Source organism: Nicotiana attenuata, unplaced genomic scaffold, assembly GCF_001879085.1.
Source record: "Nicotiana attenuata strain UT unplaced genomic scaffold, NIATTr2, whole genome shotgun sequence".
In the NCBI taxonomy this organism is placed as follows: Eukaryota; Viridiplantae; Streptophyta; class Magnoliopsida; order Solanales; family Solanaceae; genus Nicotiana; species Nicotiana attenuata.
In genome coordinates, this window is record NW_017670862.1 from 33,886 (window position 1) to 47,040 (window position 13,155).

The 13,155-nt window shown below is 37.3% G+C and overlaps 1 protein-coding gene across 2 annotated transcripts; it reads left to right on the forward strand.

Moving 5' to 3' along the window:
- The first annotated feature begins 928 nt into the window (after positions 1 to 928).
- On the forward strand, positions 929 to 12,552 carry LOC109243983 (eukaryotic translation initiation factor 2D). 2 transcript variants are annotated; one of them, XM_019411003.1, is made up of 9 exons: positions 929 to 1,233; positions 1,423 to 1,534; positions 6,977 to 7,167; positions 7,250 to 7,344; positions 7,426 to 7,848; positions 8,845 to 8,953; positions 9,907 to 10,552; positions 11,741 to 11,858; positions 12,169 to 12,552. In XM_019411003.1, exons 1-9 carry the CDS (start codon positions 1,099 to 1,101, stop codon positions 12,170 to 12,172), a joined length of 1,833 nt encoding a protein of 610 aa, XP_019266548.1. In that variant the 5' UTR covers positions 929 to 1,098; the 3' UTR covers positions 12,173 to 12,552. The 2 variants fall into 2 exon arrangements, with proteins under 2 accessions (XP_019266548.1, XP_019266549.1); XM_019411004.1 differs by lacking the exon at positions 12,169 to 12,552 and having other exon boundaries at positions 11,741 to 11,862.
- The last annotated feature ends 603 nt before the right edge of the window (positions 12,553 to 13,155 follow it).

Here is a 13,155-nt window from a genome sequence, read left to right on the forward strand (position 1 = left end):
TTTGACTGACCAAAAGATGATACCAACAATTACTATCAAGAAGAATACTTAAATACTTTAATACCAAATGGCCTTCTACCATACAGGTTTGTCAAGTTTATTTTTTCTTACGTATGTTAGTGTCACCGTATATATAATAGGCTAAGTTAAAATTGATCTTCCATGCATATTGATTTTGAAGAAAACTATGCCCATTATACTGCTGAAAAACTTAGATACGCCGAATAACTTATGTAATAGCACATAGATATTATATAGAAGTTTTGGCAATAACGTTATACATGTAAAAAATTATGATACTAGCCAATGTGCATCTAAGTATATTTTTATCCCCGAACTCAACTTTCATCTTCCAAAACTAAAGAATGTTCTTTCAAAATTTGTGGGAAAATAATTTTCGGTATGATTATGTTTTGTAATTATAACAAATAAAGCATAAGGACAAATATCCTAAATATTGGATTATGTTTATCACAATATATTTTCTTGCACGAACAATTATATGTTGTATCTTCAAGAGAAATATCAATATCGACAACAAGAGTTCTGGTTATGGCAGAGCAACCAAAGCATTAGAAGAAAACATACAAAAAAACATCATCTACAAAGAAATGTTCGGTAAGATACCATCACATTAAATACTTTTAAACTATAGTACATAATTATCTTACTAACATGACTAAATTAATACATTTGTGTAAGTTTCGATGATATCCTTTCATTTTGAATTCACGTGTTATGCTAATGTAATAATATTTTTCAGCTTTTAGATGATTTAAATATTTAAAGCATCACGTGCAATTATTAGCGTGCAAAACACGTTCATACGTACTAGTATTATAATATGTACTAATTTTTGCATAACTCGCCACACAATCAATCTAACCAACGTGTATTATTAGGGAATAAAAAGAAGAATTTAAAGAAAAATGTGGCAAAGCCGCAAAGGGCCAAGAGCAGGTGCTCAACTTAAGCATACGCCCAAAAAAGTGAAACAACTCCTCCGTATCTCACCGCCTTTAGTCTAGAACCTTCGTTTCTCTCTTCTGCCACTATAGTTTATCGCAGAAGAAGAGTAGTAGTATTAGTAGGAGAAAAATGTTCAAGAAGGCAGTGGACGCCAAGTCTCACCAGCGACTTTCCGGCGCCGACCGTAAGAAGCTCCGTCGCACTATCAGAGACCGTTTCCCTAATTCTACTGATGCCTTTCTCGACCTTTTACTTCCTCCCAAGGTACCTTTTTCCTTTCTTCAATTGTTGGATTGAATATTGCAACATTATTCTAATTTTTAACTTTTCTGGATTACATTTTCCTTTTCATTTAATTTTGATTGTATTGCATTGAACAAAGTACTATTATCACTTATTGTACTTCATGAAATAATCAAACTCTTGTGTTTCTGTATCGATGGGATCACGCAGGCGGAGTTAAATGTTTCGAAATATCCAAATAGAGTACTCGTATATGGTTTGGAGGGTGATTGCCCAATGTTTTTTGACGTAGATGGGCGAGGTCATGATATATTCCCTACAGGTGTGTGCCATATATCTCACTTACTTTCAATATTTTTGGCTGATATTGTTGTGTACGTCATTGGTGCGTTTGGTATGACACAAAATAAGGGAATTTTTTTGATTTGTTTTACTCTCTCCCAGGGTCGTACGCATAAATTTTTGTAAGCGGTGTCGAAATTTATAAAAGAATTGAAATATAACTTTAATTATCATACCTTTAGACAAGAAATAGTTGAGTCTTAAGTTACAAAAGGTCCTGAGTATTTGCAAAAGAAAAATGTGCTAGTTGAGGTTTGAACCTTTCACCTCTTGGAGAAAAATCAAGCACATTACCAGCACACCAAGACACAATTTATGTCAAGTAGTGTCATTTTTTCCTACTTATCTGTTTCCGTACAGTATAAATACATATATTTAGTAATTGACACCGCTTCGGTAAGCGTAAATCCGCCCCTGCTCCCTCCAGTCCACAATAAGTGACCAATTTGTTTTTTTATTTTGGTCCAAAATAAGTGTCCATTTATATAATCAAGAAAGAATTCAATTTGTTTTTACAAGATTACCCTTATGTACATATCCCTAAAAAATTTTTTTACTCCTCACATTAAATATTTAATTAAGGGTAGTTTAGTCTACTAGGTATTTTTGTATAGAATTTAGTATTTTCTTAACGGGAGTGCCAAAAGCAAATTGGTCACTTATTGTGGACCGGAGGGAGTAATTACCTTATTGTGTAAAATATTTTTCACTAAAATGTCTTTTAAGAATGTTACTTCCTCTGTTTCAATTTAGATGACACACTTTCCTTATTAGTCCGTTCCAGAAAGAATGACACATGTCTACATTTGGAAATAATTCAACTTTAAACTCTTCATTTTACCTATTTTACCTTTAATGAGAAGCTTTTATAACCACACAAATGTCATAACCCCACAAAACTTTTACCCAAAGACCACAATCTTCAAAAGTCTTTTTTTTTCTTAAACTCCGTGCCAAGTCAAACTACCTCATCTAAATTGAAACGGAGGGAGTACAACTCTTACACATTATCACTCATTTCTACCAATTCTCAGCGGTTAGTCCTTATGGGATTGTTTACTTTTTGAGGCATGAGTAAAAACTTAGAGATACGTGCTTGTTGGGCTAGGCTACCATTGACAATTTTCGCTTGTTAATTGAATAGTCTGCCTGATGGATTAGTTCAGATGTGAGCAAATTGGACCAAATAACACCAACAACAACAACCCAGTGTAATCCTAAGTGTGGGGTCTGGAGAGGGTAGTGTGTACGCAGACCTTATCCCTACCTCGGGGAGTAGAGAGACTGTTTCCTAAAAACCCTCGATACAAGGAGATGAAAAGAGGCAATGGAACAGTAACAACAACATACGCCAGGGAGATAGTGCCAGCAACCTAAGAAAAAAAAGATAAATGGAAAAGGCAATATCGATAATCAGAACAATGGGAAGGTACTAGGCAACCGGAGCAGAAAAACAGTACGAACACAATAAGTACCACTATCAAACTAAAGCAAGACACTAACAACTAGCCTAACATCATTAACGGGGAAGAAAAGCGCTCAACTACTTACTAACCTACGACCTTAATACTCGTCCTCCAAACCTTCCTATCTAAGGTCATGCCCTGGTGAGTTGGAGTCGCGCTATGTCTTGTCCGATCACCTCTCCCCAATATTTCTTAGGCCGCCCTCTACCTCATTTTATACCTGGCAAGGCCAACCGCTCGCACCTCCTAAACGGTGCGTCAAGGCTTCTCCTCTACACGTGCCCGAACCAACTAAGCTTCGCTTCCCCCATCTTGTCATCCATGGGCGCCACCCCCACCTTTGCCCGAATATCTTCATTCCTAATGTTATCCAACCTAGTATGCCTGCACATGCACCTCAACATCCTCATATTTGCTACTTTTATCTTCTGTACATGAGAATTCTTGACTGGACAACACTCTGCCTCATACAACATGGCCGGTCTAACTCTAACCAACGCTCTATAAAACTTGCCTTTAAGTTCCGGTGGAACCTTTTTGTCACACAAGACGGCAGATGCTAACCTCCATTTCATCCATCCTCGCCCCTATACGGTGTGTAACATCTTCGTCGATCTCCTTGTTCCTCTGGATAATTGACCCGAGATACTTAAAACTCCCTTTCTTGGGGATGACTTGTGAATCAAGCCTTACGTCACTGTTCGCTTCCCCCGCCACGTCACTGAACTTGCACTCCAACTATTTTGTGTTAGTCCTGCTCAACTTGAAACCTTTAGACTGTAGGTCTGTCTCCAAACCTCCAGTCTTTCGTCGACACCGCCTCGCGTCTCATCAATCAAGACTATATCATCAGCAAATAACATACACCACGACACCTCTCCTTATATGGTGCGTCAGAGCGTCCATCGTCGTGGCAAATAGGAACGGGCTGAGCGCAAATTCTTGGTATAACCCCATAACTATCGGAAAATGCACCGAGTCACCTCCTACTGTCCTAACCCGAGTCTTAGCTCCATCATACATGTCCTTATTCACCCTAATGTATGCTACTAGAACACCTTTAGCCTCAAACACTTCCAAAGAACCTCTCTCGGGACCTTGTACGCTTTCTCTAGGTCAATAAACACCATATGCAAATCCTTCATCCTATTCCTGTACTATTCCACCAACCTCCTGATAAGATGGATAGCTTCCGTAGTTGAACGACCAGGCATGAACCCGAATTGATTCTCTGGTATAGACACCGACCTCCTCACTCTCACTTCCACCAACCTCTCCCACACTTTTACAATATGACTAAGCAATTTGATACCCCTATAGTTGTTACAATTCTGGATATCACCTTTGTTCTTGTACAATGGAATCATCGTACTCCATCTTCATTCCTCTGACATCTATTCGTCCTAAAAATAATGTTAAACAGTCCGGTCAGCCACTCTACGACCTCTCTACCACATACCTCCAGAATTCAACCGAAATTTCATCTGGCCCAGTGGCTCTGCTCCTGCTCATCTTACGCATTGCCCTCACGACCTCCTTGACCTTAATACGCTCACAATACCCCAAATCGCGGCGACTCTCGGAGTGCTCCAAGAGCCTCATCCATTAAAACTTCGCTTTCCTCGTCCTTGATGCACCTCACTTGATCCAGATCACGCGCCTTTCCCTCTCTCACCTTGGCCAGCCGGAATAACTTCTTGTCCCCGCTTTTGTCCCCTAATTCTTCATGCAAGCGACCAAATGCTGCATTCTTGACCTCCTTGTCCTGATAACACCAATTTTAAAAAATTAATCTTATTGCCACCAACAACTTAATTTGGATTAAGGCGTAGTAGTAATAGTAGTAGTTATTCTAAATAAATAGATAAAATACTTTTTTCATACCCTATGCTCCGTTGAATTGTTTCACCTACATTTATACCCAACCGAGTATTGGAAAATACTCCTGAAACGGTTTTCCCATGGTAAAACATTTTCTCTGGAAAAAAAATATTGTCATGAAATAATTTCCATGAAAATGTTTTGCTTCACGCCGAATGCAAGTTAAATCTAGTTGTCCTATTATTATGAAGATGCTGTCTAATGCTTTTGTTATGATTGAAAATTTCATTAAGGCTCTTCATGCAAGGAGAATCAAGCCATATCGCTCTAGACAAGTGGGGAATATATATTGTGAAGTATCAAGATATCATCTATATTCCTAAGTAATCACTGTAGCGGCTTGCCAAAAAAGTGCTCAAGGAAAACACAAATAAAGCATAAAATTGAAGGGAAAAGACTGACAAAAAGCTTGGCCAAACTGGCTTGGCCCAGATAAATTTGCATTTGATGTTGCAATTTGGTCCATTACATGAGAGCAAGTAGGGGATAGATTTAACAGAACTGAATCTCACCCCATGGTGCTCAAATTATCACAATGCCAAATGACAAAAATAGTGCTGACGTAATGTAGTTATATCTCCTTTCTCCATCGCGCTCCTTTTCTCCATTGCACTATGTCCTTTGTCTCTATGAGACTAATGCGCATAAGGATAGCGCCACTACTCTAAACTTGAAAAGAAGTAGTTGGAAATATAGACTAACACTCGAAAGAGTAAGAGTATTAGAATAAAATATGAAGTAAAACGGAATAATATTTTTTGCAAATTTAGTTCTGATAAGAAGAGTGAAATTGAAGTGAAATTAGATGGGACGTTGACCGCTAAGCAGTAAAATAAATACTTTGGGCTCAATCGTCCATGTGAATGGTATGATAGATTTTTACAAAAGAAAAAGAATGGCATGGTAAATAAAGAAGTAATACATAGAATTGTTATAGGATGATTAAATTGGAGGAACGCCACAAAAGTGATGGTGAAAATCAAGTTTTGTATAGTGATTCTGAGACTATCAATATCTATGGCGGTGAATGTTGGGCCCTAGACGCTTAATATATCCACAAGATGAATATCGTGGAAGTAATAGGATGATTAAATTGGAGGAACGCCACAAAAGTGATGGTGAAAAGCAAGTTTTGTATAATGATTCTGAGACTATCAATGTCTATGGCAGTGAATGTTGTGCCCTAGACGCTCAATATATATTATCCACAAGATGAATATTGTAGAAGTGTATATGTTAACATGGATGTGCAGTAATACGAGATTGAGTAAGATTGGTAATTGTTACATTTGACAGAAGGTACAAGTAGAATAGATAGAGGGTGAAATGGGAGAAGGCAAAGGTCGTTTGAGATAGTATGACATGTCTCATTTATCTTTATATGCACGTGTCTTTAGATGTGATAGTATGATGATTAAAAATAATGCAGACTTAGCTAATAACACGACACAATGGAAGCAAAAGATCCATATAGGTGATTTACCAACTACTTGTGAATTAATAATTGTTACACTTCAAAATTTGGTTCGGTGTTTGCCAAGAGTCTTTTTGGCGGGATCAGATAGTTTTTGTGTTTTGGTTACATGGGTAAGTCTTGAGACTTAGAGAATCTTTACTTTTAGAGAAATTGTAGTATTTCTTAAAAGACAAAATGTTTTAGGATTGGATTGAAATGACCCAAAATAGAGTTGACTAACTTCATAGCAGACCCTAACCCATTTGGTTTGAGTCATAGTTTATTGATTGATTAGTTGATCAGTAAATACTACTCAATCGTGCCTGCTTATTGGCTGAGGGAGAGTGCTTTTGATTTTTATCTTTTTGGTTTGAATTTTGTTAAGCAGTGATTTGATAATCTTCCTTTTGGAGTATATTGACTGCTTATAACTTGCTGGTGATTGACATTTGTAAATATTTTAAGTAGGAAGGCTTTTTGGGCATGTTTTCTACACAGTAGCTATGTGATTTGATTGCTTGAAAGATATTTTTTTAACAGGACAGAATTTAGTTATTAGCCATCCTACTTAATTAAAAATGCTTTCTTTTTTGTTCTCCTTTCTATGAGGCGAGTACAGTTTATGCTCTGTGGAAAGTCCCAGAACTTTTGCCTGCTTTTGTGCTGAAAGGGGGTGAAGTTTCTCATTTTATTCTCGGAGGGGCCGATTTAATGTTCCCCGGCATCAGTATACCTCCTGAAGGGTTTCCATCATTTTCTGCTGGGGAGCCATGGGCTGTAAAGGTTCCTGGAAACCCTGCCGCAATAGCTGTAAGCTTATGGGACCTTCAGGTTTTTCTCTCTTAATTTAGACATATAATCGATTTGAAGGATACTGATTTCTTTTCCTCAGGTGGGAACAACTACCATGAGTAGCACAGAAGCTATAAAAGCTGGTCTACGTGGAAAGGCTTTAAAAATATGTCATTACTATCGAGACACCCTTTGGTATGAACGAAGAAAGTTACTGTTGTTATTTTTAGTCCGTACAACTTCTAGATGTCACCTTTTTTCTGGATATTTTTCCAGGGAATCCGCTGATAATTGTCATGTACCAAATGCTGGTTTTCTAGAAGACGTCGTGTTTGAAGATCCTGCTCTATCATTGAGTAGTAGGGCATCTGATTCAAGTGAAGTTGATCCTTCAGTTGAGCCAGGAAATGTGACTAACAATGAAGACAGCGGAGAAGTGATTGATCCTGATGCTGCATCATCAGGTGTTGGTCATCCTTGTACCACACAGCGGGATGGAGCAGATGAAGTCACTGTGCAGCTTATCAATGATCTAGGCGAGTTGAAGGTTACAGAATCTCCTGTAGATGCATCAAATACTGAGGGACAACATTCTTTGTCCGTTGAAGAGGTAGATGCACTCTTGGACAAGTGCCTTCTTCAAGCATTACATACGACAATTAAGGAAAAAGACCTGCCCATCCCTGGAAGTACATTATGGTACGACGGTTACCAAACTCATCGAAATCTATATGTCTGATACTGAATTTTTTTGGTCATAATAAAAATAAAAGAAGAAGAGAATCGATTTTTGTGTACACAATTCCAGATGGTGAACTAAGAGTAGGGCACTTTATTGTTTCACATTTGGTACTAACCTTCTTTTTGGAATATTTGAGCATGAATTTCAAAGGTTCTTTTACACAAAGTTTATTTTGCAGTGTTATTTTTGGTATTCTTGTTATGGAGAGGATAAGAGATTCATATTTGATGCAGATTGTTTTTTCAATCACTACAAAAATGATTACTTCTCTAGATGTATATAACTAAGCATTTAACAGTAGGCCAGATGTTATGTCAAAGTGAGCATATGCAGAAAAGGCGGAGATAACACCACTAAAACTTGTGAACGGTATTTTAAATAAGGTGTAAGTTGAGTACTCCCTTTGTTCCATTTTATGTGGCACACTTTTGCTTTTAGTATGTTTCGAAAAGAATGACACCTTTATGTATTTGGACAATGTAACATTGAACTTTCAATTTTACCCTTAATGACATGCTTTTACATCCACTACAGTGTCATGGCATGTTTTAGCACCACAAGTTCCAAAAGTCTTCCTTGCTTTCTTAAACTCGGTGCCCAGTCAAACAGTGCCACATAAAATGAAACAGTGGGAGTATTGCTTGTGTAGAAGAAGCAGAGCTAACGCTACTAGAATTTGCGAGGCAGCTATGTAATTGAACTCTAGACGTATTTCAGTACAAATGATCTTCATCTTGAGACAAAACAAGTTAGAGAAAAGCTACCCGTACGTGCACTAGGCAATATTCCCTTTTCATAGCTGTTGTCCTGAAGAAGAAGGTGGTCTGACAAATTAATACCTCCTCTTCTTGACTTTCATTCTTTAACTTCTCTAGATGTTGGAGTGCAACTATATTTGACTTGTTCTATTCCTTGCTTAGCCACTTATCAATGGCTTCATTGCGCTGGTGTAGGTCAAATCACGTGCTACCTTGCAGGCCTCCAGGCATAACACTCGACATAAAGAAGTCATCTCACAAGAAATTATCCAAGTGGCTACAGGCTAAAGCCTCTGGCGGATTGGTAGTTCCGACATTTGATATGAAAGATTTTCTGAACATTAAACTGTTGGATGCACCTGAAAATTTGCTATTGCGTTTGATGGATGATTCAGACGTTAAGTCATTTAGACTGCTATCTCTATGCATCATAAGATATGCAGAGAGATTTCTTTCTCTTAGCCCATATATTTGGATACACGTACTGATATATACTGTATTCTTCATGCTTAGCTAAGTATAATACTGATATTGGCGCTTCCCGTGACATTGATGACTGAGCGTAGTAGTACTCTTCATGGTTAGCTGTTCTTCTGTTTAACTTCTCGTCAAAGGCAAAGACTTATAAGTGGTAGGTAGGACTGTTCTTGTGCTGAAACTGGCAAGTATCTGGAGCAACCTCTATACTCCTCTTTTCCTACTGAAGCTGGGAGAGTTCGAAGAAAGCTGTTAGTCAGAACTTTCAGCTTCTCTTTGATGGCGGCAGGTGCAACATATTGATGTAGCCCCATAGCAACAGCCAGTAGCAAGAGATTGTTTAAAAACTTCTGTGGAAAAAAATGTTACAATCATAGCTAGAACATGCGTATAAGATGAGGTGGTGCAATACTATATGGAGTAGTGTTCTCTCCTGTATTTTGCATTTGCGTATACATTCGTTGTCGATGCCATTTCTGCATTTTGCTTTTTTGATATAGCACATGTCTTGTGAAGGTTTGCTTGCATGTATGCCCGATGTGAGAGTTTTATATCTTCTTTATTTTCAACCCCAAAGCTAGTTCTCAGGCCTAAGTTCTCTATCTTGTCAATAAGTTTTTGAGAAATTTGCTTTGGTCTCTTTATTTCATGACTCCATGGCAAAATGTGCCCCCATTTCTTGTTCCGATGCTTTTGGCATCCAGATGTCTTCTGATTTTATCTGGTGTTTCACATTATCTAATTGTTTTTCCAAACTTACCAATACATTGGCATGTGCAGATCTCAGTGAAAGAAGATAAACATAAGAAAGAGGTGATTCTTATTTCTGTTAATCGAAAGCATCCAGACTACTTGTCCTTCAAGCCAGAAAAGAAAGAAGTGGACAACACTGGGCCCTCAACAAATCATGCTTCTAATGAAGAACAGTTGCTGAAGACACTGGAAGTTTCTGAAATTTATAAACCAAGCGTGCATGTAAATCCTATTTTTGCTTCTGTTGGTGCTGACACTAGAAGACTTTTCACTGCATCTGAAGCCTCTGAAATAGTGTTCCAGTACGTTGAGAAAGAAAATCTTGTCAAGCCATCGAATAAGTCCATTGTGACGTTGGATGCAATTCTATGTGATGCTTTATTTAAGGGAGCCATAAAAAAGGGAACGACTTATCCAACAGAAATTCATAAGAAGGATTTGGGACAAACTTTTATAGGTAGGATGCAAGCCCATCATTGCGTGACTCGGGGTAACGATACAGCTGTTCGCAAAGGTGCCTTGAAACCCATCCAGATAATGACAGAACGAAGGCAAGGAAACAAAAAAATGACTAAACTTTCTGGAATTGAGTCATTTCTGTTGGATGCAGAGGCTTTGGCTTCAGAGTTGCAGAAGAAGTTTGCCTGTAGCACTACTGTGGCAGAACTTCCAGGTCTGTTTTGACACTTTGACAGCTGTGTATGACCTTCTTTTTAGATTTTTTAGTAATTATTATATGGTGGCTCTCAAAATTTGGTTTGTGATGTCCTCTTTGTCTTCTGTTGGTTTATACTTTACAGTGTCATTGGCAATATATCTTTATAGTCATCTATGAGTCTCATGGTGTGGCTTTTATTGCTTATTTTCTGCTCAACTCTTCAGTTTTGGTCTTGAACCCACGGGAACCTGCACTTCTTAGAGTGGCTTTTTGAAAACTATAAAAAGCTGCATCGTGTCTCTTTTTGATTTCTGACCATGAGCCATCACGGCATTCTATGCTTTAATACTCCCTCAAGTGTTGTCTATTAATTGCTCGCTTACATTCTCATGGTGAAAAGAGATTAATGTGGTACTGTTTCATTTAAGACCTTAGGAGGATGATATCTTTATCCAGGTTAGGATGATATCTAGTAGTTGAGAATTGTTATAGTTACCAGTTGGGCACCTAGAGAATTGATTCTAGAGATAGTTCCATTAGAATAAAAATAAAAAAAGAAAGAGAGAATGAAAAGCAAACAGAATAGCTCTTATTGTGTTTCAATGTGTCTGGGTGTATATAAGCCATGTTTAGTAGCCTTGCTTAATTACTAGACCATTTCCATGGTAAACTGATGGAAATCGGTTGATCTGAAGGAGTTGCGTACTATTCATCAATTTGTCTAAATATTAGGGCTTCTTAATTCAAATTTTTTTATTTATTTTTCATCATGTGGAGTTTATTACTATGCTCTGGTTAAGTGAAAGACATGCCGTAGGCCCATAGCAATTTTTGTAATCCATTTAATCATCAAGTGGGTATTGATAGGAATGAGCGTGAGTATTCCTAATGTGCCTCAAAGGTGAATTATTTAATATTGGGGATGAAAAGCACCTGAATAGAGCATAATGGATATAAAGGATTGATATAGTTGATCGCAACTGATTTGGTATTGATGCATAATGATTGATTGATTGATTCACTTATATTATGCACCTGGCTTGGCTTTGTTAGATTATTTTCACTTACTGACGTGATTTATTTGTGTGCTTTTGGTCTATCTATGTTTTCTGATTTGTTATGTTTGCATATGAACTTGGTTGACACTTATTTCACTTTAAGGGCAAATATATCATCTGCATGTAAATTCTTGTATAATTTTAGGTAAGAAAGGACAGGAAGTTTTGGTTCAAGGAGGTGTTATTGATGATCTTGCAAGATATCTTGTTGAGCACTATGGTGTCCCAAAAAGATATATTGAAGTGCTTGATAAAACAAAGAGGTGAGTGTTACTGATATTGCTTTTTTCATTTATTTTTCTGATTCTACTTTTATGGCCTCTGTTGATGTTACTGTTTTATTGTCTCTTTTCATCTTCTTGTGCTGATGGTCTATCGGAAACCACCTCTCTATCCCTCAGGGTAGGGGTAAGGTCGGGTAAGGGTAAGGTCTGTGTACACATGACCCTCCCCAGACCCCACTTGTGGGATTATAGTGGGTTGTTGTTGTTGACAACAAAGGAAATTGAGATTTGATTATGATGTTTTTGCTAGACAAATCTAACATAAACTTTGGTTTAATGTTATCTTCAGGTAAGATAGTTGGATACTTACATTTTGGCCCGGAAAATGTGGAAAGCTGTAATGTTGTTTGACGATCATCCTTTTGGACTAGCGCTGTTTGATGGAACCTTAAAATGAGAAGTTGAACCGAAATATCTCCTTGCCCCGATAACATTTTAAATATTTGTTTTTTCAAGCTTTCAGATACGATTGTAGGGAGATGGGAAATACCTTTTGTTTTATATGTAGCTAGACATGTTACCAGCAGCCTGTAGCTTGTATATACTTCTTTTTGATTTTTTATCGGTCTTCGTAACTACTGGAGCAAAATAATACTTGATTAAGCGTATGCAATGAGAGAAATAAGGATAAGTTATTCATGAGAATTAAATTCATTTTTGATTGTTCTGGTTATGTAGTGCTCCCTCCTTTTTATTTCATGACATTGCGTACATTTTTGGATATTTCGAAATGTCTGATACCCATTACATCTCTATACAATTTTCACAACTTAAAATTTTTTTAAGCTTATGAACTATTACTTCAATGAATGTTTCACAATTACAAATACAATATATAAGCAAACCGGAATCTTTAATTGTGTCCCCTCAAGTACTAATTACTAGTATAAACAGAACATATATTTCCTTTACTTTCAAATTTTAAAAAACAGATGATTTAAAAAAGAAGCAGCAAGTTGCATGTGTAGTTGTAGCTACTTGCCCAAAGAAGTTAGATATGGGCGAGAAAGAAAGTAATAAGATAGAAAGAATTGAATGGCCACAAATATGTTTGTGATAAGAGTCTTAACTATTTTGGATATTCTTCCAAATATCCAATTGGAGTTTTCTTTCTTCACTTTGCAACATCTTGAGCCACTCACCCCCCAAAAACACACAAGAAATGAGGAGAAACTAAAGATAATAAAATAATGTCATCCTCATTTGATGTAGCCACCTCATCTCCAAATGTCCATACAATTGTGGTGTACAAAGGAAGCCGATAAACCGCATCAAC